The sequence below is a fragment of the Suillus subaureus genome, assembly GCF_016647635.1.
Source record: "Suillus subaureus strain MN1 chromosome Unknown BJ212scaffold_10, whole genome shotgun sequence".
Lineage (NCBI taxonomy): Eukaryota > Fungi > Basidiomycota > Agaricomycetes > Boletales > Suillaceae > Suillus > Suillus subaureus.
This window is the reverse complement of record NW_024538566.1, coordinates 21,647-46,139: the sequence shown is the minus strand read 5'-3', so window position 1 is coordinate 46,139 and position 24,493 is coordinate 21,647. Positions and strand designations below refer to the sequence as shown.

At 44.6% G+C, this 24,493-nt stretch overlaps 6 protein-coding genes across 6 annotated transcripts; 3 read left to right on the top strand and 3 right to left on the bottom strand.

Moving 5' to 3' along the window:
• Window positions 1–3,718: 3,718 nt before the first annotated feature.
• BJ212DRAFT_1343618 (GPI biosynthesis protein family Pig-F-domain-containing protein) lies at window positions 3,719–5,174 on the bottom strand. Its single transcript, XM_041335235.1, has 6 exons — window positions 4,711–5,174; window positions 4,581–4,666; window positions 4,382–4,531; window positions 4,226–4,334; window positions 4,111–4,179; window positions 3,719–4,067 (listed from the first exon to the last, which is right to left on the bottom strand). Exons 1-6 carry the CDS (start codon window positions 5,086–5,088, stop codon window positions 4,014–4,016), a joined length of 846 nt encoding a protein of 281 aa, XP_041194651.1. The 5' UTR covers window positions 5,089–5,174; the 3' UTR covers window positions 3,719–4,013.
• A 711-nt stretch (window positions 5,175–5,885) lies between these two features.
• On the top strand, window positions 5,886–9,831 carry BJ212DRAFT_1479097 (uncharacterized protein; the record flags this gene model as incomplete). The annotated part of the gene is made up of 11 exons (XM_041339812.1): window positions 5,886–6,081; window positions 6,136–6,527; window positions 6,585–6,638; window positions 7,425–7,559; window positions 7,617–7,774; window positions 7,895–7,925; window positions 7,984–8,163; window positions 8,227–8,332; window positions 8,549–8,832; window positions 9,320–9,472; window positions 9,535–9,831. 11 exons carry the CDS (start codon window positions 5,886–5,888, stop codon window positions 9,829–9,831), a joined length of 1,986 nt encoding a protein of 661 aa, XP_041194650.1.
• Window positions 9,832–10,325: 494 nt separating this feature from the next.
• On the top strand, window positions 10,326–12,087 carry BJ212DRAFT_1479096 (uncharacterized protein; the record flags this gene model as incomplete). The annotated part of the gene is made up of 7 exons (XM_041339811.1): window positions 10,326–10,520; window positions 10,588–10,785; window positions 10,876–10,956; window positions 10,999–11,250; window positions 11,304–11,429; window positions 11,486–11,528; window positions 11,582–12,087. The coding sequence occupies 7 exons, from the start codon at window positions 10,326–10,328 to the stop codon at window positions 12,085–12,087; spliced, it is 1,401 nt and encodes a 466-aa protein (XP_041194649.1).
• A 286-nt stretch (window positions 12,088–12,373) lies between these two features.
• On the bottom strand, window positions 12,374–13,462 carry BJ212DRAFT_1298272 (uncharacterized protein; the record flags this gene model as incomplete). The annotated part of the gene is made up of 2 exons (XM_041332677.1): window positions 12,374–13,005; window positions 13,363–13,462. 2 exons carry the CDS (start codon window positions 13,460–13,462, stop codon window positions 12,374–12,376), a joined length of 732 nt encoding a protein of 243 aa, XP_041194648.1.
• Window positions 13,463–17,569: 4,107 nt separating this feature from the next.
• On the top strand, window positions 17,570–18,629 carry BJ212DRAFT_1298271 (peptidase S8/S53 domain-containing protein; the record flags this gene model as incomplete). Its single annotated transcript, XM_041332676.1, has 8 exons — window positions 17,570–17,735; window positions 17,801–17,925; window positions 17,980–18,052; window positions 18,103–18,130; window positions 18,181–18,232; window positions 18,328–18,432; window positions 18,488–18,509; window positions 18,568–18,629. 8 exons carry the CDS (start codon window positions 17,570–17,572, stop codon window positions 18,627–18,629), a joined length of 633 nt encoding a protein of 210 aa, XP_041194647.1.
• Window positions 18,630–21,351: 2,722 nt separating this feature from the next.
• BJ212DRAFT_1298270 (uncharacterized protein) lies at window positions 21,352–22,854 on the bottom strand (the record flags this gene model as incomplete). Its single annotated transcript, XM_041332675.1, has 6 exons — window positions 21,352–21,659; window positions 21,721–21,768; window positions 21,814–21,886; window positions 22,089–22,114; window positions 22,199–22,326; window positions 22,367–22,854. 6 exons carry the CDS (start codon window positions 22,852–22,854, stop codon window positions 21,352–21,354), a joined length of 1,071 nt encoding a protein of 356 aa, XP_041194646.1.
• Window positions 22,855–24,493: the final 1,639 nt, after the last annotated feature.

Here is a 24,493-nt window from a genome sequence, read left to right as displayed (position 1 = left end):
TACCCGGAGCTCTGAGGCATCGGCAGGGTATTCGACTAGGAATTCGTCATCTTCTAGATGGTAGGTGGAGATCTCTCGCACGGGTGGTGCGTAACCAGTCGTCCATACATCTTCTTTCGTGTCAAAGGATTCATCATCATCGTCCGGGATGGGTTCCAGATTAGGCAACGCTGACGAGGTTGCTTCTTCATCATCAATTTCCTCTATCGTGGCATGCAATGGCTTTTGCTCGATCGTTTCCCTAGGAGGCGCCTTCGGCAGCACTACAACTGGGATTGGTTCTTCTTCTATTTCCTTTCTGCGAAAGAGAGGAGGCAATTTGTTCTTCTTTCGTTCTTGGTCAACTTCTTCCTCGATTTGATCACTCTTCTCGGTTTGAGAGAGTTCTAGCGTTTCTGCTTTCCATCGAATTACTGGGTCCATAGCGCGTAGCCAGGGAATCCCGAGTAAGATCTGATCGCGTCGACCTAGTCGTGCGATGTTAAACTTTCTGATCATTGATCGGTTATCTATCTTGACGATGAGGACGCAATATCGTGTGATAGCGCCTCCCTTTGCATAACTCCCATCCGCGGTTGTAACCCGAAATGGTTTTGATAGTTTATGCGTTCGGATGTTGTGAGTCTTGATGAATTCTTCTGAGATAAAGGTTCCGGCGGCGCCGGAGTCAACGACTGCTGTCGTTTCGACGGTTTTCAGACGGGTCTTGGAGATGAGAGAAATAGGAACGCGAAGTTCCTTTCTTATTCCAATACTTCGTACGAGTCTGATGGGTACATTGGAAGATACGGACGTCGATCCCGTCTTCCACATCAAAAATCCTCTGCGAGACGACGGATCGTTGTATCTTCTTCTTCTTCGCTGTCGCTCATCTCTTCTCTGCGAACAGGGATCTTCTTCTTCTTCAACGGGCATGCTTTAGTCATGTGCCCCTTCTGGTGGCACGTGAAGCATAGTCCTTTCTTCATATGGTCGCTTCTTTCGGCTTCAGTGAGCCGGTCTACTTCCATGGCATTTGGGTCATGTCGGTCAATGGAAGGTCTTGGTACATAGCGCTGCCCAGAGGGTTTGGTGGTGACCCGATGATTGGATCTGAATGCGACACCCCTCTGATAGTTGCTGTCTAGTCTTACGACTGCAGCGATGTACTTGTCGAAGTCTGTTGGGATAGTTTCCATCTGATAGACGGAGTTAACGATCCCCTTCTTCAATCCGTCATTGAGGAACGTGATGAGGACGGCGTCTTGCTTGACACCGGCTTGTGCAGCGAGTGTCTTGAAGCTGGCGATGTAGGATGTGATGTCACCCGTCTGTTTCAACGTTCTAAGCTTGTTCATGGCGGTGCCGACGGCATCGGCGGGCACGAAGGCTTCTTTGAACTTGGTTTCAAAGTTCGCGAAGGTCCCGTAGGACTTGGCGGCGGAGTTGTCGACTTCTGTGTAGAAGGTGAGTGCCCAACCCATAGCACTGTCTTCTGTCATATACGCGAGAGCGGTAATAACCTTCTTCTCATCGGTATTGTAGATCGTAGCATTAAGTGCGAAGTACGCCTTTATTGCATACAACCATCGTAGCGCCTGCTGAGGGCTCCCATCATAAGTAGACGGGGCTCCGGCTTTCAATTCTGGGGTGTTTGCGACGGTGGACATCCTGAGCGTCTGGTCGAGTGATGTCTTCGGTTCAGGGGAACGTTATTCGTTCTCTCGCTGAGTTCTCTTCTGGTTCAGGGGAACGTTATTCGTTCTCTCGCTGAGTTCTCTTCTGGATTCTGTATAACCTCTCCTGATGAGAGAGGGTCGGTGGGTTCTGTATAACCTCTCCTGATGAGAGAGGGTCGGTGGGGGACTTTAATCTTTTGTTACGGCGAACCGTAGGTCGACTAGGATGGGCTCGACAATAGATACTCGATAAGAGTAACGTCTAAAGCCGGATCGTGTCCTCACAAATGTAAGGTTCTTAAGACAAGAAAGAGAGGGTGTCTCTCTCTTGAATATCGGTATCAGACACTTAGAATTGGAGGTTCTAAGCGAAGGATGTTCTGGGTGAAACCTAGTAGATTAAAGTGAAGTCTAACTAAGTACAAGATCCTGCTTATATAGGTAAGGCCTACTTTAGGGCCGGTATGTACACGTCATCGAGACGAGTCAGAGATAAGAGAAATGACGTCATCGAGACGAGTCAGAGATAAGAGAAATGACGTCAGCTAACGATGGCACGAGGCGGTCGCGCTGTGATACATGAGTTAAGCGGAATAAAGGAATAGCCTAGTGATGGCACGGTTCAGTGCGGTCATGGCGTAGTACAAAGGAATATAATGGAGAAAATGATAGGGGGCAACCGTTACTGTAACAATTAGCCCTCAGTTGTGATGGAACAGACTATATTGCAATCTACCTAGACACAGCGTTAGCCTAACATAATTGGTCCATCAGTGTCTAGGTATGATCCGATCGAATGAGAACTAACCCTCAGTTGTGATGGAACAGACTGAGGGGAGAAGATGACATGAGGTAATCTAATAAAGGTTGGTTTGTATTCCAACCGCCTAACTCCGCCGCTGGTTGTTCATCGTGTTGTAGCACCAACATGTTGTACCAGGCCTACGTTAGGCGACACAAGGATCCTTGAAGCTGAGTTCAGAGTTCAGGCGTCTCATGGATGGCGAGAGAACTTCAGAGTCTCATCGTGCATCGGAGAACGAGAAACCGGATTCCTGGAGATCGGCAGCTGAGGCTCAAGAGATCCAAATTCCAAAGGATAATGCTCCCTAGGTGTAATTTTTATTTTCTGCTTGGTGCACAGCTTGCCATGCAGCTTAACAACTTGGACGTTTACAATGTGCATCTGGCAGGTTTACTCTGGGACTGCACTCCTCTATAGCTTTCGCTGCATATGGCTAATCACAAGTCGACATTGTCCATTTCATTAGCAGAGCCTCTCTCGATGTCGGGTTTCTGTTGGTTAGTTGGGTTCGACCTCAGGAACACGGCTCACAACTACAATCCTTAACATGTGTCAGTCCGACTGTGTACTGGTATCATGTCACCGCATGGGAGGCTTTTATAAGCATTCTACAACTTGAAGCTTACAACGAGGATAAACCGTAAGTACTTCAGTCATACAAGTCATACACCATGTATTCATATGTTTGAGATATTCCTCTACTCTAAGGTCTTCATTGCTCAAGCAGCAGCAAAATTTGTTCAGAAGTAAACACTCCGCATTGCGCAACGAACTACTTACGTGTGGTCCCATCAACTATGCTGCACTAATGAGAAAGCCGAAACACGACTCACTGTAGCTCATCCGATAGGTGCACATTATATACGTAGTAAGGCTACCATGTCGGTGAGTCAATAAATCCTGGATTTAACTACTCATACTCACCCCATCAATTTGTAGGTTGAGTTCTGGCACGCATACACAGTCTTGGTCGCAATTTTCATATGACTCGCAAAGCTGGCCCTCTGAAGGGCATTTAAGGGCAGCACTGACAACCATAGACACCGTCAAAGCAGCAATAACGACGAGGACAACTCGGAAGGAGAGACACATTATATGTGAGATGCGATATGGGTTCTCAAAAATAAATGCGAAGGGAGTTGGTAGGAAAACGGGTTGCTTTTATGTCCTGAATACTGTTCAGTGCAGACCCTATCCACCTTAAATCCACCTTCAAACGGATGATATTTGCAATGCCAGCAGATTGCCAACAGGCCTCGGATTTGCACTATCCCGGGTGTTCTATTGCAAGGTAGAAGAACCCAAGGACATGATGATGACGTGCAATTCCAAGCTGTTGTCGTATAATGATGTCCTAGTACGCCAGCGACACAAGAATTCCAGAAGCTGAGTTCGGGGGTCTCACAGATGCTGAAAACTTCGAAGCCTGGTCATGTGTCGGGGAACGCGAAACTAGAGATAGACACAAACTTCTCAGGGAGGCTAATACCGACCTCGTACTCGCATAGAAGGGCCTGGTCGCAAAAGAGTGATTGACAGATGTCTAGAACTCAAGAAGGAACTAAAATCAGTGCCTCAGGTGGTTTTCTGCTTCTCCGACTGTTCTCTTCTGATGTTCTCCTCAGCCAGCCATTCCAATGCGCTGACGGAAAGCGCTAAGAGAGATCCGATTATATAGCCTGCGATCCCTCCGAAGAGAGGCGTTAGCGGCCAGGTCTAGGTATCATGAGCTTGAACCTCGGTAAGTGATACGAGAACTAACCTGCCATGGTCGATCCCAGTCCAGTGCGATTGGAAGAGCACCGAGCCAAGCGCCAAGGAGGGTAGCAACAGCAGGATAAACCAGAGCCTTTTCTATCGGATTTCGCGGGCTAGCACAATGTCAGGCAAAGAGAAAATGGTACACATATTAACCCACGAAAGCTCTGCGAATAAACGTGTCCAGTTAAGTCTGGTGATGAAGGCCGAAGCGTCAGAGGAGAAGGAGGGGGAACCCAGTGCATAAGCTGGTGCGAACGCGGATAGTAGTGCTAGAACGATCGCCAGCAAGAATGTATGAGGGAGGTGACTTTCCATAGACGATCAGCACAAATCTTGTTAGATACGTCAATTTTCACCTTGAAGAAGGAGCACCGAACAACAATATAGTTGCGTGGAACACCAAGGCCACACATGAAGTGAAAGCAGCCGCTCTTCCTAATCTCTGAGAGAACATGAGAAATTTGAACTGCAAAGGAGAAGACGCACCGAGAATCTCCCCCGATCGAACTGATACCTGTCCATTTTAATCTCGTCACTCGTTCCGCCGCGAGAGGTATACTCGAAACACCACTGCCTGATCCACCCCGCCCACCATACTTGGAGGATCACTAGCCCTGCAACGATCCAAGCGAGTGTTATGACTGGGTTATCTGTCAGTGCGTCTTGAAACTGGGATTGTGGACGGTCAGAATCAGCGAGTGATGGCCAGAGTAAGAGAGAAGTCTGGGGTAGGAAGAGGGCTGTGAACGCTACAAGGCTGGTGTGAACGCCCACGACGGAGGTGTACCGTGCATATGGGAAGAACGCGTATTGGCCTTCATGTGTGGAAGATGGGACTGTAGTCTTTGCGGGTTTCGCGGGCATTTCAATGAGTGGCTCTGAGTCGCGATGCCTAATATTCCTGGACCCTTGAAGAGGTACAAGGTTGGTACAAGGTCTTGGGAAAAAATATCTGTCCTCTGCGGCTCACGCCGGCCCGTTGGTAGTTACCCACAATGTCGGAAATTTCCAGGGGTGCCTTGCAAGCGTTCCATATTGGGACACAATTTGGACCACATTGGAACTAAATTCCCAGGGAGCGTGACTGATTTTACTCACTTGCAAGCAGGCTCTTAGTACTTACAAGCGATTCCAATGGTACCTGTGTGATTATTGATAATTGCAACCGCAATTCATTATGTCAGATTATGACAATCTTTGTTGTCGACGTCATTGCTTCTCATTGATCCAACTCCTCCTGCATCATCGTGTTGAATTTTTAGCTGCCTTTCTTAGGCTGTATATCTTTAATTTGTACTACTCTTGTGGCATGGCCCCCAACCGAAACATGACGAACCAGGGACATAAATATATTGCTTCAACATCATCCAACAACCAAGTGGATTGTCAGTACTGTAACAAGTCATACTTGATGCACAGGATCAAATCTCACGAACAAGGGTGTCTGAGAAGACAGGATAAGAAGAATGATGACAAGGATTTCATGGCACTTGCAGCGTGTGCAGTAGAGGAGGAACTTCAAAGGAAAGGTAAGCATTGATTAAATTCTGTCTTCATTGACATATTGTCTTGTTGAGATCAGTGTACTAACATTAATTAATCTTTTTGCATGATTGTTAGAAGCATGTCGAGAGAAAAGATGGCATTGTAAGGAGCAAACAATGGCTTCTGCTGTTGTTGCTGCCACAGTGCCGTTGGTCCCTTTGAGAATGGTCCTGGATGGCACAAAGAACTCGTCGCCTGAGCAAGATCAGCAAGATCAACAGCCTGCCAACTTCACTGAGGGTCCATTGTTCGAAGGGGGTTCAGATATCGCTGATGCAACAAGCATCAGTAGAGATTCAGATGCATGTCAATGTATGTATTATTTTGACTCATGATGTGCCTCCCTTTCTGAAATCTTGATTGCAGGTTCAGAATCAGATACAAGCATGGGCATCCCCACATGTATCACCCTATCATCACTCCCAATTATGCCTTCGGCTCATCCTAATCTTGATGCTTTCAAGACAGAATACCACCCACACAGTGGCCGTGCGACTTCTGTAGAGTCATTCTCAACTTTTGGACACAAGGAGCATCAGCTGCCACCTATCGTTGACAACAAACCCTGGCAGCCTTTTGCTTGTCGTGCAGACTTTGAGTTCACCGAACTTGCACACCAGGCTGCCTTGAACAAGAGTCAAACAGATGAGCTGTTGCGGCTCATCTGGAGAATCGCTGATGGCCAAGTGAAATTCATGTTCAAGTCCCATGGCAATGTTTCAAAAGCCTGGGACAGGGCTGCCAGTCAAATGTCACCTGTGAGAGAAGAACATGATTTTCTTTTTTTACAGTCATATTAGACATTCCTTTGATAGTTCAAGAAGCACACCATTACTGTTGAGCACAAGCAGGAGGACCTCGAGTACAATGTATACACATGGCCATTGTGGGACTGGGCCTTGGACTTGCTACAGGACCTACTGCTGGCACCCCATTTTGTTTGGGATGCACAGTGATTGTACAAGCACAACAGGATGTGTTACAAGCATTTTGTACATGAACCTTGGACTGGAGACCGTTGGTGGAACGTTCAAGTAATATTTTTTGTATCATTGTTCATTTGTGATTCTACTAAGTGATACCCTTTATATATTTAATTCACAGTTGTCTTTACCTGAAAATGGTGTCCCATTCGCATTTATATTGTATGCAGATAAAACTCATCTATCTTCTGCCAGTACAGTCAAAGCCTACCCTGTCTTTGTGCAATGCGGAAACTTGCCTGTCAATATCAGGAACACTGATGGACTTGGCGGTGGGCGAATGGTTGGCTGGCTACCAATAGTAAGTGAAATTAGTGTTAGTTCTGAGTTTTGCTGGCAAAACAGTTCTTTTGTGCAGGTTCCTGACAATTCCAAGGAGGACAGAAAGCTCTCATATGTCAATCTCAAATGTGTTGTATGGCACAAGGCATTCTTCAAGCTGCTCGAAACCATCATCATCTATGCTGAGACAGGGTATGCATATACATGCTATGACAGCATCATGAGATGATTGTATGCATTCATCTTGCTATTATTGGCTGATTATGAGGAGCAGTAACGTCGTTTCATACTTTTTTCTGATGGTTTTCTGATCTAATCTTAGGTGCATGATGGCACTGATATGGGGAACCAATTGTCACTGTCCCTGTCCTATCTGCCTTGTCCCTTCAGATAAGCTCTACTGATAACACTTCCACTTATCTGACTCGATCATCTGATGAGATGAAAGCTTTGGTGGAGCTATGGACTAGGGACCGTGTAGCTGGAGAAAGTGCACTCAAAAAACAGGGCCTACGGCCTATTAAGGTCAGCACTTGCAATCAAATATACCAATGATTGTCCCCCATTAATCATGTCTTATAGAACATCTTCTGGAAAGTCCCAAACTCTGATCCTCATGACATGATTTCGCAGGACCATTTGCATGTATATCATATGGGTCAGTGGAAACATCTCTTCAGCATGCTCAAACAACACATTGCAGCCCTTGGACGCAGCGCCAAGAAGAAACTGGACAATCAGTGAGTTTTAATTGTTCAGACTACATGTTAGTAACCTTATTTAAATGCTCGCAGGTTCAATACCTTCCCATGATGGTGCAATCTGAATCACTTTGATCAGGTTACTAATATTACTTACAGCAATGGTAACAAACTTCAGGATATCTCCAAGGTATGATATGACTTCACGGCTACCAGTTCTCACTGTCAACGAATTACTCTTCTCATAGCAAGTCTTGTATGCCACACAGAACATACTCACATGTGCAGCGGATGAAGCCGGCTATGCACTACTATGGTGTATAGCGAGCTACCTACATATCGACATGTATATTTCACTTGACATGCAGACTGAAAGCACGATTGCTGCAGGAAGGGCAGAGGTGTTAGAGTTTCAGAAGCACTTAGAGGTACAGTCATAGCAGTTCTGCAAATTGTCATTAGTATCAATTCACTTATCATTGATATTTCAGGACTACATTGAAATTGTCAAGGAGACTGATCTGGACACAATCAAGAACTGGAACTTTCCAAAGATTCACTCTGGAAAGCATATATTCGATGACATCATGGCAAAAGGTGCCACTTGGAACTTCAGCACTTGACCAAATGAGAAGCAACATGGACTGATCAAATGGTGGTATCTATGGCAGACCAATCATAAGGATATTGCTGATCAGGTATGTTCATGCCTTTTAATTCTAACTCTCAATGAGTTGCTCCATACCACTCATTTTGTGTAACATAGATCCTTGAGCTTGACCATAAGAGTGTCGTCTCTGAATTTATTTGCAGTCGTATTGAGTGCCTTGATGAGGAACAACTGCAATCTCATGCTTACACAGGAAGAACTGGAGGACATGGACTTGGATGATGAGAAATGTGAAGAACATTTTCATATTGGTTCACCCCTCAAGAATCAAACAACCCTTTCGCAAGTGGAGGAAGAAAACAAGTCCATTCATGCCTTTCACCAGTTCCAGAAGAAACTTGCAACATTTCTCAACAATTTCCTTCCCTCTCACAACATACCGCTGCCAGAAGGAACAACATGGTTGAAACTTTCAGCACAAGACCAGGTAAATTGACTTTCCTTGCTTTTATTCAAATCTGACTTTGTATGTCGAAAGATCCATGAATATTGATACTTGAAAGTGCATTATGAGTCTACCACTGACTACATGCGATGCAACCCAAGCTTCCATGGCAAAGAATGGCATGACTGCACTCTAATATGCACACTGGACAAGGATGGCCATGACAAAAATATATTTGTGAAGATATTATGCATGTTTAAGCATACTGTTGGCAGCTGTACCTTAGATCTCACACTTGTTCTACCTATGGATGCCTTAATTGGCCCATGTCAGCTATATGGATCGAGAACTGCGACTAACTCAACTTCGTGCATGGCCCACTTCTTCATCTGAGTTTATTATGCTTCATTCCATCATTCGTGGTGCTCTTCTTGTTCCAGATTTTGCTCATGATGGAGATTATTTTCTTGTGGATACTGACATGTTTCTTTGTACCATACATTCACTATAGTTACATTAGTAATAACAGTTCATTGACATTACCTATCTCTTTACTTGTCCAGAGTACCCTCCTTCCTCTTCCAACTCCCAAGTAAAGCTTCCTCATTTCATCGCATATGCGCTCAGCTCATTACACATTTTTGCTTGTCCAGAGTACCCTCCTTCCTCTTCTAACTCTCAAGTAAGTAAAAGCTCCCCCATTTCCATCTCATCACACCAAACTCTAATCCATGACATTTCCAGCTGCTCAAAGCACGCTTCCCCACTGCTTGGGGATCTTTGGGTCACCGTCTTTTCATATCTGCTTTCATGCTTGCATCAAAGGTCATCTGTGACAACACTTACTCCAACAAATCCTGGAGTATTGTAGCCGTGGATCCAGTAATGCTCACCGTCTTTTCAGTATCTGCTTTCATACTCATCCAAGACAACCCCTCCACCTACCACAAATCCCTTCCCGCCTCCTCCAGCTGCATTGGCCCCCATGCCTTCATATGGCCATTGGTATCTGCCCACACTGAACCGCTTTACAGCCATTAATTGAGAGCCAGCTTTTTGGGTATGTACCCTCCATTATTATTATGCTGCCTTGTACTAATCTCTTCCCATTGCCTCCTGTTGATGCTTGGGAATCTTTGGAGTACTTAATAGACTATCAATCATTCATCTCCACTTTCTGCATGGGGACATGTCACAATTATTGTCAATGCATTATGTATTTAAGTAAGTCGTGATGATGCTCTGTTCAATTTGTGTGTGTGATATTGATGTGATGCTGCTGCCTTATTACATCCACAGGGTCTCATTCTGATATTCATCTGAACAATGCTGCAACCTTTATCAGAACCATCAATGTGCATCATTACATATATTCAACTGAGTCTAAGGTGCATATCAATTTGTTAGTTAATGTCATGACACATTGTCACCGCCCAATAGCACATGCTAGGGTCAATTTAAGGCTCATGCAATTGACTAAGACTCCAGTTTTCTATTCTCAACATTTGCTTGACTGTTCCACTAATACTAATACTATGCCTCCAATTCAGCATGACCAAGGCAAAGACTTCACTCAAGCAATCAATGACGTCAACAGTGACTCCACCCACAACTCAGATGGAACTGATAGCCTTAGCGATTCAAATGTGGATGATGATGCAGACTTGATGTGGATTCACAATGCCATTGCTGCCCCACCTGCTAACGTGTCAATTCAAGATCTTCACAAGGTAACTGTTGTTTTGCTACACACAGACAATGTTTGTAGTAATAACTAGTAATTGTATCTACTAACAGGCACTTGAAATTGCGCAAAAACTTCTTCTTGACATGCGTGGAAAGCACTGGGAATCATTGAAGAAGATTGCTTTACTCAAGGCTACAGTTTTGAAAGGTCGGAAGATGAAGCTTACAAAGAAAGATCTTGCCCTTGCCACCAAGGAAGACAGCATCAGAAATTTTGGACGCAAGTTCTCTATCACCCACTGCTTATGGGTCGAAACATCTATTTTCCCCTTGTGTGGGCCACCTCCCAGAATTGACCTCTCAAGCAAGGAGTGATGGCTCTCACCGCTATCCATCCAGGATGGCGTTAAAGCTGAAGTTTTCCAATTCATACTGCCAGCTGACCATAATATGATGGCTCATAAAAACTTTGGCTCCCATGTAAGTCCTCCCATCTTTGATTGTGCTCAATGATAAACTTAGTCTTTCCAGTTTGTGAAAGGTGTCAATAACGTTTGTGCCGAAATGCTCTCAGATGTCAAGTCATGCGCGGCAGCCATTTTTGGCTTAGATGCCAAGTTTTTTATACGTGGTTATGCATGGGACACAGAGCCTTCTTGCAAATCTCTGCTCCTTAACCCCCAAGGCCAGTACACGAAGTTTGCACCGATTCTTTTCCCTCATCCAGACCATCTCCTCAGAGATCAGTTTTTGAAAATGGCAAAACTCGTTTATGTAGGTTCTTGCCTTCCCCTCTCTGAATAGAACTAACTAAATAGCATTTGTAGATTTTGAAAGCGTCACTCTTTGGCCGGTCATCACTTGCTGCCAATGCAGTTCCCACTCTGAAAACAAAGGCGAAAATATGGGAGCTACGTGCTGTAACACCAGGTCTCATTGCTGCAGCAGCCATTGTCATACGCTGTTTTCTCTTATGCTGCATGATATTGACACTTAATATGAGTTTCAGGCTATATTTGTCCTTTCTGGTGACAAAGAGTTGGTTGAAGTTGGTGACAAATCTCACATACCATACAAAGACTACTATAACTACTACCGACAATAGGTGCCTGGGCAGACGGAGTCTTCACCTTTTTCAACAACTCCTTGTTTTCAATTTCTTCTGCTGCAACTCTCCTTGATTCAGACTCGACATTACTAGGCGACTCGACGAGTGGTCCGCATGACAGCTGGGAAGAAATGTTTGAGCATGCAATGGAGACTGGGGCAGAACTATCAGAACTGGACATGATTCAGACATTGTCAGTTGGTCCTGTCATTGAAGCATCTTCTTCTGCACCTGTTGGACCCCAGTCAATCTCTGCTGCCATGCAAGGTCTAGCTTTGGCTGAGCACTTACCACCTGCAGCAGTCGATGAGGACGTTGAAGCAGAGCCTGTAGTGCTTGAGGCTCCTGTTGCTGCTCAGAAGCCAAAGCCAAAGCCAAAGCCAAGGTGGAAGGGCAAGGCTGCAGAGACTGCTGACAGTAATAACATTTCAGAAGATAATCAAGCTCCTGCCAATGTTGAACCTGAGGTTTCATCATTAGTAGTCAGTGGCAGTGGTGTGTGAAGGGGCCGATCAAAGACCACTAAGTAATATAATAGATTTTCTTTGTCTCATTGACATGTCACTCGTCAATGTACTTAGATTATTGTTCTCAATGACGTAGTTGGATTAGTAATACAATCAACAACAGCAACAAACATTTGATGTGAAAGACTTGGAAGTCTTTTGTTCAACTTGTCACCTCATTGCAACTATAAACAAAATTAAGTCTTGTCGTTGTCAACTGTCTCATGTCCTGCCAACCTCCACTCCTGTCATCTCCTTAAACTTGTCATGCTGCCAATGCCTATTACCTCCAACCACTCCCATCTCCTTGAACTTTCATTGTCATACTGCTGTTGCCTGCCTCCAACCACTCCCGTCTCCTTGAACTTGTCGTGCTGCCATTGATGCCTGCCTCCAATTTAAACCACTCCCATCTCCTTGAACTTGTAGTGCTGCCATTGACACCTGCCTCCAACCACTCCTGTCTCCTTGAACTTGTGGTGCTGCTGTTTCCTGCCTCCAACCACTCCTGTCTCCTTGAACTTGTGGTGCTGCCGTCAACACCTGCCTCCAGCCACTCCTGTCTCCTTGAACTTGTTGTGCTGCCATTGACGCCTGCCTCCAATTTAAACCACTCCCGTCTCCTTGAACTTGTGGTGCTGCCATTGACACCTGCCTCCAACCACTCCCATCTCCTTGAACTTACGGTGCTGCCGTTGACGCCTGCCTCCAACCACTCCCGTCTCCTTGAACTTCCAGTGCTGCCGTTGCCTGCCTCCAACCACTCCCATCTCCTTGAACTTGCCGTGCTGCCATGCCTGCCTCCAACCACTCCCATCTCCTTGAACTTGTCATGCCACTGTTGCCTGCCTCCAACCACTCCCATCTCCTTGAACTTGTCGTGCTGCCGTGCCTGCCTCCAACCACTCCTGTCTCCTTGAACACACTGCTAGGAATGGGATTTGGTCATTAACTGCCTCTCCAGGTCTCATCCATTTGTTTGTCCAAGGCTAGTAAGACTGATATCATATTTGTATTGTCTCCAACTCAAAAATTGTCCCCACCAGAATTATTATCTCAAAATGAAACAGGAGTGATTGGGGAATGATTGGAACGCAATTGGGAGCAATTTTACAATATTATTATTAATAGCGCTATTATTATATTAAATAAAAGACTGCGTAATTTCAAGACCTTGGAAGGACACTTGTCACTTCCAATGATATTCCAATTAGGGTATATAAGGCATTGGTCAAAATCTTGCCCTTGCATTGGAATGGTCTTGGGACCCACTTGCAAGACCCTCTATTGCTTCTAAGCAGCTTCCAAAATTTTTGGGTTCCCTTCCAAGCGAGTTGTAATGCCGCTGGTAAATTGAGGCCTTCCAATCCATTTTAAGGCATGCCAACCAAAATTAGAAATTTCCGACAAACCCCATTGGACTAATTAGGTTTGTCAGCATGAATTGAGTTCACTGTCTTTTTTGTTGTGCTCCCTTGTTGCCTCAAGGCTTCAAGGCTCAGGCCTTTAATCTCCTCTTCGTCTTCATTTCACATGGCTTCTGGTTCTTCATTGGTCACCAATCAAGCTGTATCTCTTCTCCCTCCAATGTTGCTTGTGATTTCAAGTCACAAGCTTGCAGACAATGCCACAATGAGTATTTTAAATTGTTGTGTCATCATATATTTTGCTCAAATTCTTGAGATCTCTCATGAGTGTTTCCTTATGTGTAACCAATATTCTATTGGCAGGTGGTAGCACTGAATCTTTGTGGAGAAATTTCCCTGTTCATGTTTTCTCAGCGGATTGAAAGGATCACACCCATGATTTGCCCTGTGTAGATGTATGTGATGCTGCATATATATCTAATGCTATTCTTTTCAGGCTTTTAAAGTGTCCAAGACCTAATATTTTGGATCTTGTTGGGCTTCATGTATCTGCAGTTTTATATTGAAGATGAAAGAAAACCTTGCACAATGCCAGTTCAAATTGTATGCAGGCCGCCCTGTCCAATTTGGGCGGCATGAATGCAAGACAAGCACATCTTTGTGGATAGCAGTAGATGATCCACTGGAATGTGAACATGGGGATGAATCATAGGGATGACTATGGTGTTGTCCCTTGGAGGTTGTGAATGCAAGCAGGAAAGTGACAGGGAGACATTGTGTTATATTTTGGTTTCAGTGTGATATAAAACAAGATTCACAATGAACAAAGACATGTAAGTTCTATACACTTTGTCTTTGCATATAACCTCGTGAATTTTTGATGTGATCTTAACTTACCAACTACAACTAGTAGAAAACCAACATGTGTCGAGCTGGACTTGTCCAAGTCACAGTGGAATCAAATTGATCGGCCAAACACAATGCTTTCAGTCTATTGACAATGTTACTGTATAATGAAGAACTGTCTGCCAGCTCAGTGGGACATTGGAGGTTAGCCAGCCATGTCAATCAAACCATTGAATACATATTCTATGGCTTAGTCAATACCAGTCTCATTATATGTGGGTACTACAAATACGCATGAAATAGAGACATCCTTGTAAGTACCAGCCTGACGGTGTTGTGCTTTGACATTAATGAAGCTTGTCACCCTGCTCCTGCTGCCCTGCAGCTACTCTTGCTAGTACTGTACCCTTCAAGGGCTGCCATCAAAAGGTTAAAGAGAGTATCCATGGTCCACCCAGTGGGTGGTACAAGCATGCTCCCACACCAAAGTACCACATGCTCAAGCTCAAGATTGCTGTGACAATCATATTGACTCTAGCCTGCAAATGGTAGTTTTTACTATACTTCTCTTGTTGTTACTTTCCTTAGGTTATGTTCGCATTTTTATTGCTTATATAATCATCTTCCCTTTACCTAGGACTCTACAGTTACTACTCAGTTTCCCCTAGTCTCCAGTTCTTGGTTGCTCCCCATTCACTTGGGTTATTTAGTAGCATCCCCTAGTTGTAGCTTCCTAGTTGTAGCTTCTCAGCTCACCAGATAGCTCCTGGAACATAGTTTTCTGTCCTTGGCCTGAAGTGTCTCCCTTTCACTCATTTTATCTCATGAGCTTGAGCCTAGTCCACTGATTCCCTTGGGTCAAACATTCTTGCTTGCAGGTGTGGCAGCTAGGCAGAGCTTTGACCATTATACTGGCTGAGTACTTTTACCAAGTGCCCAGTCAGGTTGTATCTTTCACATTGCTCTTCCTCAGCCCAAGTTCTCTGAACTTGAGCAGCACCTCTGGGAGATAAGTGATCCAAGCCACACACATTATGGGGCATACTTGTTGAAGCAGGAGACTGAAGTACTCATGACTCCCCACCCTGAGACTCTGGACGTTGTCAGCTGAATGGCTTGCCTCATGGTCTGACAGAAGAAGATGTTATCATTTCATCTGCATGTGATTGAGTTACTATTCATGTCCCAGTTGGTCTCACAGAAGAGATGCTGGATACTGTGAGCAAGGCAATGTCACCTTTGGAGATTATGGTTTATTGACTAGTTGATGTCTAGACTTACCATGTTTACAAGCATGGTGAGACAGGAGAGAGCATCCTCTGGACCATGAGCTACAGTCTCCTTGACATATTGCACCATCACATTGAGTTTATTCAGCCTATGACCATGTTTGCTCATTTGAAGGCATTTAAGAGCATGATAAACTGGGCTAACCAGGTACAACCTGCGGTCTTGAGCCTGCCGGGCAGAACAATCACAGGGCCTGCAGGCAATCCTGTTGATGCGAGCTGCAACTACACAATCACCCTTTCTTGCTTGAGGCAGTTGTATAATACAGAGAACTATAAAACAACTACCACAAACTGCAACAAACTAGGTATCACTAGGTTTTATTGGCCAGTATGCCAATGATAAGGACCTTCAGCAATTCTACCAGGACCAAAATCCTTCTGCTTACAGTTCAAAGTACACTTTGGTTTCTATTCATGGTGGGTTGCAATCCAGGCTCCATCCATATTATGTTGTTCATTTGCTTCACAGGCAGAAAAAACAACTGTTAAGAACCATGTTGCTCAAAGGAGAGAGAGACTGACTCAGAGGGGCTTGGCCTCAGCTCATATGCTGTGCCCCTTACCTGAGTATGTGCCCTTCATTTCATATGAGGTCTGATGATGGTCTGATGAAGTATGGAGGACTTCTGGAGGAGCGTGGGAGAGTTCCCACTGCAAGGTAATACTTCTACAGGAAACAGGATGGAAGGATAGGAGGTCCGAAGGTCTGGAGGACAGGAGGACAGGAGGACAGGAGGATGGAGGACAGAAGGGCAGGATGACAGAGGACAGAAGGACAGGATGTCCAAAGGTACAGAGGACAGGAGGATAGGACATCCTGAGGGTATAGGAGGACAGGACACCCAGAGGTCTGGAAGGAATAGGGGCTACATCGGATGGAGTCTGATGTAGAAACAAACAGAGGTAGACTACCCTAAGGTAGAGTTGGAGAGAACAGGGATTGGACCTAAGTCCAGAAAGAGGGTCAGTGCCAGAAAAGCAAAGCTCCAGCCTAGGGAATCAATCCCTAGGCCTGATGGATAGGACAGACTTAGGTGGACCAAAGTCTGAGAGAGGATTGGGCAAGTAGAGCAAAGTCTAAGATGATATTCAAACTGAGGAACTACAGGAGTATCTACAGGGGTTATATACTGGACAATATCTGAGGGGATCAGTAAGCAAAGGAGCAGGGCTATGTATGAGCATGTGGAAACACATTAGTAAGTAAGATGGAACATAACTAAATGAACTTGGAGATGAAGACTCATACAAGGATCAATCAGCAAGACAGAATGGGAGGTAACTGAAAGCCAGAAAGGCAGAGATGTCTAAATGGAGATAGGCACAGGATATTGGACAGAGGGCAGGAATACATCCAGAGATAGTTATGGTTGATATCTGGAGGTCCGGAGATCTGAGGATCCGGAAGGTGAGGTGGATACAGGACTGGGATATGATGAGGTGGATATAGTCCTGAATCTGAGATGAGGTGAAGTCTGGATGTCTTGCTGGAGGGAGTGCACATAGGGTGGACAGGATAGGGTGGTACAGATCAGGCTAGCAGTGAGGATCCAGAGGTCCAGAGCTCAGGGGTAAATCCAGAGTAGAGTCGATCCTACTAAGGTGTGGAGCACACAGTGGAAGGGGATCTGGCAATGAGTCAGATATGGGGTCCGGACGTAGGCTTGGAAGGCGTGAGAATATTATGGAATGTGAGTCCGGATTGTGGGATATGACAACAACCAGAGCTATGAGGCGGCAGGTTCAGAAGCCAACCTTGACACTCAGTTTGGTTTCAGACTCACATGGCCCACTCCTGGAATGTTCTACACAACTGGTGGCAAGCCCCCTTACATCCCCGACCTGCTGATGCTGAATAATACAAATGAGCCATACACATACATGCATTCAAGCCATCATGATTACAACTTAATGTATTGATGACTACAATCTCAGTAGCTTGAGCACTTACTTTCACAGAATGATATTCCTCAAATGATCTCTACCAGTTATGGTGATGATGAACAGACTGTCCTGTGTGCTTATGCGATCCACGTTTGCACTGGTATGGCAGCTCTTGGTGCTTGCAGAGTCTCTTTGTTGTTCTCCTCTGGTGATTGTGGCATTGGTGATACGAATAGTAACCCTGCCATGCAGGTGTGTGAGTCCAATGACAGGCATAATGTTACAAAATTCCTGCCAACATTCCCCACTTCCCATCCATAGTGAGTGATCTCTTTAATCAAGGAGCACAGCAGCCAATTTTGACCAAAAGTGTGACTTCTGTTGGTGGTGTTGTCAGCATCCCAGAGATTGCTGTTCCATTCTCCAGTGGTGGATTCAGCAATTATGTAAGTAATCTCTGCTGAAAAAATCTTCTGACCCATACATTACAATTGTATAAGTTTGCTCATCCTGTGTACCAGGAGGCTGCTGTCTCTGCATACTTGGTGATGCTTGCTCCTCACACCTACGAAGGTCTCTACAACTCATAAGTTAGTAAAAATTGACAAATGTACTATGCACAGTTGACCTACTATCTCCAGCACCGGATGTGTATGTTGACTCTTCAACCTGCAAATATCTCATGGCAACCATACTTCTAGGCATCTCCTGATGTGGCAGCACAATCAGACTATTTCTCTACTATTTTTCAAGGTCAGAAGAGTCTAGCCATTGGTACATCTTGTGCTGTGCCCACATTTGCTGTGTTTGTGTCCATGCTGAATGATGCATGCATCAATGCTTGAAAGGCTCCTCTTGGCTTTCTGAATCCATTCTTATATTCCATTGGCTACATGGCATTAAATGACATCACTGATGGGAATAACCCAGGATGCGGAACTCTGGGATTCAATGTAGGTTATGTCTATATATTTCAAGTCACATTACTAATGTGATACCTGAATGCAGGCCACTGTTGGATGGGATCCTGGTGAGTTCATGAAGACAAACAAATTCATGACATGTCTACATGCTGATCATACCTGTAGTCACTGGATACAGCACACCCAACTTCAAGAAATTGAAGGACTTGGTCTTGGCCATGCCTTGAAATATATATGCACTAAATCTGTATCAGTAGACAGGATCATGCATGTATGTGCATTGCATACATCCACTCCTGCAGGCCTTTAGGACAGTTTTATATAAGTGGGAAGACTATACTGAGTGATTCAAGGCAGTGACCAATGCCAGTGGACAATAAAACTGAATAAAATGTGCCTTGTGGGAAGAACTCAAGATTTATTGAAGATGAAATCACCAGCAGCTTCAAAATCAATGAGTAGCAACAGTAGCCATTGGACATTGGACAGACAAGCCTAAGTAACTCTGTACATGCTGGACATTGCCAAAGTACTGTATATTACCAGAGCACTAGTAGGCTTTACATGCTAGCTTTGTGTGTGGATTAAAATTTATTGAATCATTTGTTGTTTTTCCTTGACATGAATGTAGATCTGGCTGCAATCCACAAGTGTTTCCATTCCCTGCAGCATGCAGTGCCGACTCAATCAGCACAATATTATATTTCATACAACATAAAGTTTTAGCCCCAGATCTACTATTCTATCACATAAGGGTGCCTTCTGGACTTTGTCAACTTGCACACTTGAAACATGAATCTTGAACCTAAATTGTCAATGGCCACGGTAGCCGGGGATGAGATCATGTCTACCTTGCCAGAATGATTCATCACCTCTCTAAAAGGCTTAATTTGTTGTCTTGTTACAATGTAAGACTGCGTGGCCTGAGCTTGCCACAGAACAGATTGGGCATGGGTGTTAGCCTCATGTTGATGATGCCCTTCCAGCCTGGCCCTTTTTACTGATTACTATCATGTCTTGTGCCAGTAACTTCAGGATAGAACAAACCACCAGAACATTAATCTTGTTTCTGGACTCTCACACAACTTTTCTGTTTGAGTTCACTTGTTGACTATTTACAAAAAGCTCCACAGGTTCCTCATGTGCTCATATCAGTTCTTATCAACTATTGATGGGTCGCTGCATGGTCTCAGGTTACAAATTACTTTCCCATACTAAGGTAGACTATCCTTCCTTGTATATCATGATTACAAATTGATTTATAGGTGCCTTTCCTTGTTGTAAATAGAGTTATGGTACTGCAAGAGCCCAGGGTTCCATTTTCCATTGTCCAAACTCCAGATTGATGATGGAAATGTTAGCAGCCTGGGCATTCTTCAGCTCATTTCAATGACAGCACAAGTTTCAGCTATTTTGCTAAGATATGTTGCTTCTGTCCACAACACTGTGGGAAACACAACAAGAAGAGAACTGGAAAGTAGCCTTCTAAAGTTGGGTCAAATGTGCTATGCCTAGCTGCTATTCAACCCTAAAGGGTTTCTGGACTAAGCTCAGTGCTCAGAGAGGATAGGAAATCATGCTAATAACTCTCAGTCTCAGACTGGTACTAGTAGGTGGTGAAAACTATGATGATTACATAAGCACCAAAAGTGTGAACTTATGTTGAGAAATTTACAGTGGTGCTCAGCCAAAATGACACACAAGTGCATGTGACTTTGATCAATTCCCTTTTTTAGTCAGGATTTACTGACCTTGCTGGCACATGACCAGGTTCCTGTGATGGCATGAGTTCTGAGTGAAAAACAGAGTGCCAAAAGGAGCACAGCACTCATGAATTAATGATAGTGAGTGATATGGTAGTTGGGACATGATTAATGACAGCAAGTTGTAAGTAATATGCTAAACAGTCAGCTGAAGTTTAAAAAATGATTGCAGTGTCAATGGGAGTGTCATTTATTGTGAGAGATGTGGTCCCCTCATGCACTGCATGCCTTGTTCATGGCCTTCAGGAGTTGGGTGTGTCCAAGCTCAGCCTCTGGATAGGCTGTGAGGAAGCATGCCTTGTTTGACTCATACCTAGAACCGAAACAGAAGGTGAGTAGTACTGGAATAGCAGATACCAGCAGAGACTTACTGATTGATAAATTCTAGCGCAATGGTTGCCCTTTGGTGGTACTTTGATGCAAACTGTCTATTTGTGCCTTGGTACCACTCCCTTGGCCAATCTTTCAATGGCATAATGAGTCCTCAGTCCCAATCGCCAACTAGCCAGTGCTCAATGATCTCCTTCCAAGATTTATTCTTCGGGCTGGAAGTGCTGTCAGGATGAGTGACTGGGACCTGAGGGATCACAAGGCCAGGTGTAGGAAGTTTCTGCTGGGAAATGAATGCTGTGGCGGGGACTTGGGGCTGTTGTGATGTGTTGGAGGTGGACAGGGCTACAGTAGGCATTGGGCTGACAGCAGGTCTGTATGAGAGTGGCTGTTGAACTGTGCCAACAGGTGGAGGAGTTGTTGTGTGAGAGGCAGGCTCAGAGACATTGGTGAAGTGGTGGCTGGAATCAAGGTGTTGGAGGACAATAGCTGTGGCGCAGGCAGCCTGCACTACAACACTTGTTAAGGAGCACATATCATTGTACAGGCCATTGACATCTGCTGCAACAGATGCATGCACCATGTGAAGCTCCTCTGTGAAAGCTGGTCTGGTAAGTGCATGTTCACTGGCAAGGGAGGCATCAGCATCATGGGAGATGGGGGCAAGGGTATCGCTGTAGTCAGTCTCATATGCATGTAGTTTATTGAGAAGGTATCAAATGAGTGTATCACACTGAAAATAGACACAACAAGGGAAAAAATAGCTGTGTCAGTCAAACATCAGCTGTAAGCACAGGAAACATACATGCTCACCATCAGCCCATCCATCCTACCAACAAACTTTTGCAAGCATCCATCATTGACCTGCTGGAGAAAACATGAACCAATATTGTGCACCTCCCTGATGAAAGCAGTGAGTAGAGAAGTTACCACAGATACCAGCACCAGTGGTGGACTCATTGATCCATTTTTGTACAGTATCGTAAGAGATCAGCTGGCCAGGATGTACAACACCATTTACACTCATGGCAGGGAAGAGGAAGTTGTTTGACTGGAGGGTGCATCCATAACAAAATGATTCAAGCCACTTGATCCAAACCATCGTCCAGAAGAAACTATTGCATGCTAGTGCATCAGGATGTGGATATATCTTGTAGTGATTTGCTGGTAGGGTCATTAAGTTAAGTCATGTGCTATCAGCTCCAATTTAATACAAGCAACTCACATCTCAAATCTGCTTCCCATTGGCCTTTGTCTACCTTCTTTTGCCATCCTTTCCAGTTCATGAGAAAGATCTCAAAGTTTGACGTGCACTTACTCAGTGTCAGTGTCTCATTTGCAAGGTACGTCTTGAGCACACCATCCAAAACAGTAGTATCAAGTGAGATGTCCTTTCATTGCAATTTGACAACCTCAAAACACCTACAGATATAGCAAATCAGATTGGTGCAAGTACCACAAACAAGCAGGATTGCACCTGGTCCATAATGTCCATCTGTTTGATGTGAATGTGATTTGCTTGAGATGGTGGGTGAGTTTTGTCCTCATTTCTAAGTCTAGACAAATATCTGAAGGCTGAGCACTGTTCATCACCTTCTGAACCATCTGCAGTGCAATATCTAGTGGACATGCAGCATGGTGCCATCAGAATGCCTGATCCATATAGTCCTTTGTCATTGCCATTGAGTGAGTCTGATCTCCACCCTCTGCACTTGCTTTATGTTTGATCGATGACAGCACATCATAGATATCTGTGGAATCAGCAGGGTTTCCTTCCCAGTGCTGTTTTGCCTCATTTAAATGCCATTTGCCATGATAGGTATCACCATCGCTGGAATATATGTCAGTACTTGCACGCCCTAACTCATCACAATACTGATGATAGCTCCCACATCTTCTTAAAGGCCAAATGGATGCTCTCAACAGTTGTTTTGCTCAGATTCTCATGGAATCCTTTCAGGGACATGTAGAGTGCCAGCACTTTGTCAGAACATCTGTTCAGTATGTTCTCAAATGCATCTTTGAATGCAGGGTCCTCATACACGTCATTGTCAGCATGTATTTTGGCAGTTATGAGCAATGGAACGAGTGAGCCTTCAACAATGTCATCCATCCAAGTCTCACTGACAGTAGAACTTTCAAAGTGGCTTGCCAGCCATTCCCGTCCATGACAAACATGCCTGGCATAGTTTGTCCTTGTGTTGCTTGCCTGGAGGTGAGTTTTAATACTATGTTCCTTACACCTCTGTACATCTGCCAAAGCCATCTTCTCAGCAGCTGATTTCTTTCGCCCAGCTTTCTTGTGAATGGGGTCTGATGGCTGTTTGGCTTCAGCAGAGTCCTTCTTTAGCTGGGTCATGTTCTGGAGGTCCAAACTGAATGAGTGGTGTAGTATGAAGCTAGTAGTTCAAATTTTTGGGATGGAGATTGTGTCAGGGGTGTTATGCTAATGCTAAGTCTGTGACACACAGACAAAACAGATAAGTAACATAGGACTTGGATTGGGGCTTGCACCAAGCCTGCTGCAACCAGCAAGTGTTTGTAGGTATGAGTTCACAGCAATTGATCTAGCTGTGAAGGCTATGATCGATTATCGATGATTACAACAGCAAGTTGTCAATCATTCTCTGTCCAAGGCTTAGGACATTGGCAGCAATGAGCTCCAACAAAGGTACTTGATAAAGAGGAGAGCTTGCTTAGGGCTCAAGGAGAAGACAGTATGAACTAAGTAGATTCAAGTTAGAGAATACAAGTGCTACCCATAAGGTATATATATTGTTGGAAGGGATAAGGGCAGGTCTGCTGTATTAGTGGTAAGGGTAGAGGGTGAATGAGTCACAATGAGTCAAGATACCAAAGTAAGTAGAAAGTACCAGTTGAGTGGTAAGGGTAAAGGGGACATGAGTCATGGTAAGTTATGATGAGTCAGAATACCATAGTAAGTAAGAGGGACTGGTTGGATGGTAAGGCATAGGGTTGGTGAGTCATTGGACGAACCAAAGATAGGATACAACTGACAGAACAGTTGGTGGAACGATCAAGAGAAAGAGATAGAACAATTGAGAAAGAGAAAAGGGGCGATCACCTGAAGAGGAAGGAGTCCAGTAAGGGTGAGAGCAAGGAAAATGAATAGGGGCTAAATAAGCAGATGTTATTGTAACAAGGGGCCTCTAGCCTCTAATTTATTCAATGCTATTTCACATTTCACCCCATTCAGCCTGAGAGCAAGCACAAATAATGATGATTGACATTTACACTATACAACAATTTATAGACTAATATACTGCTGTACCACTTCTGGTGCCATGTTCTGGAGTATCACCTTTGGAACAAGCATATACATGGCAGACAACTGGCCAGGAGTAGCGTTTCCCAGAGTATTGTGCCTTAAGTGCCAACAGTCAACCTTAATACTATAAACTTCAAGGTTGCACTGTAGGGAACAAGATTCCTCTAGGCATAGATCATGCATATTATGACTCATGACAATTGGTATAGTGTGCAACTCACTATCTATGACTTTCCCATGAAATGTGCCAGAGGCGCGACACTTTCCCACACATGCGCTCTTCCCATGCTCAGTCGCCTTATGTCATGCAGCATCCAGGAGCATCCATCCATCATCCAACCAGTTCCCTGGTGTGTCCCTTTTCGTTCATTTTCACTATCAGACCATTTCTGGGATCATACGATACTTTATTTCATTATGGACCCTTACTTACATCATTTTACAAACAGAATATACAACAACAACCACCATCCAGTAGCATCTAGCAGTCAGAATTATCATGAGTTAGCATCCATCAGAGTTGTCGCCCTAGTCCTCAGCCCAGTCTACTATCATCAGTCTCCACTCAGCAGTCTTAGCTCACGCCTTCACACCTTCTACCAGTCATTTATACGTTTGCACACTGTGTGCACCCTATTCCCATGCTTTGCACTCCTATGCGCTCCACATTCCCACATGCACGCTTCACCAGAGTTGACCTGGTGTCACC

Bases quoted from the DNA above. Each gene is read 5' to 3' on its own strand.
- BJ212DRAFT_1343618 (XM_041335235.1), bottom strand. From the start codon at position 5,088: ATGCCCGCGAAACCCGCAAAGACTACAGTCCCATCTTCCACACATGAA. The intron at 4,532-4,580 runs GTGAAAATTGAC...GTCTATGGAAAG, and splicing joins TTCGGTGCTCCTTCTTCAAG to TCACCTCCCTCATACATTCT. The intron at 4,180-4,225 runs GTTAGTTCTCGT...CATGATACCTAG, and splicing joins ACTGGGATCGACCATGGCAG to ACCTGGCCGCTAACGCCTCT.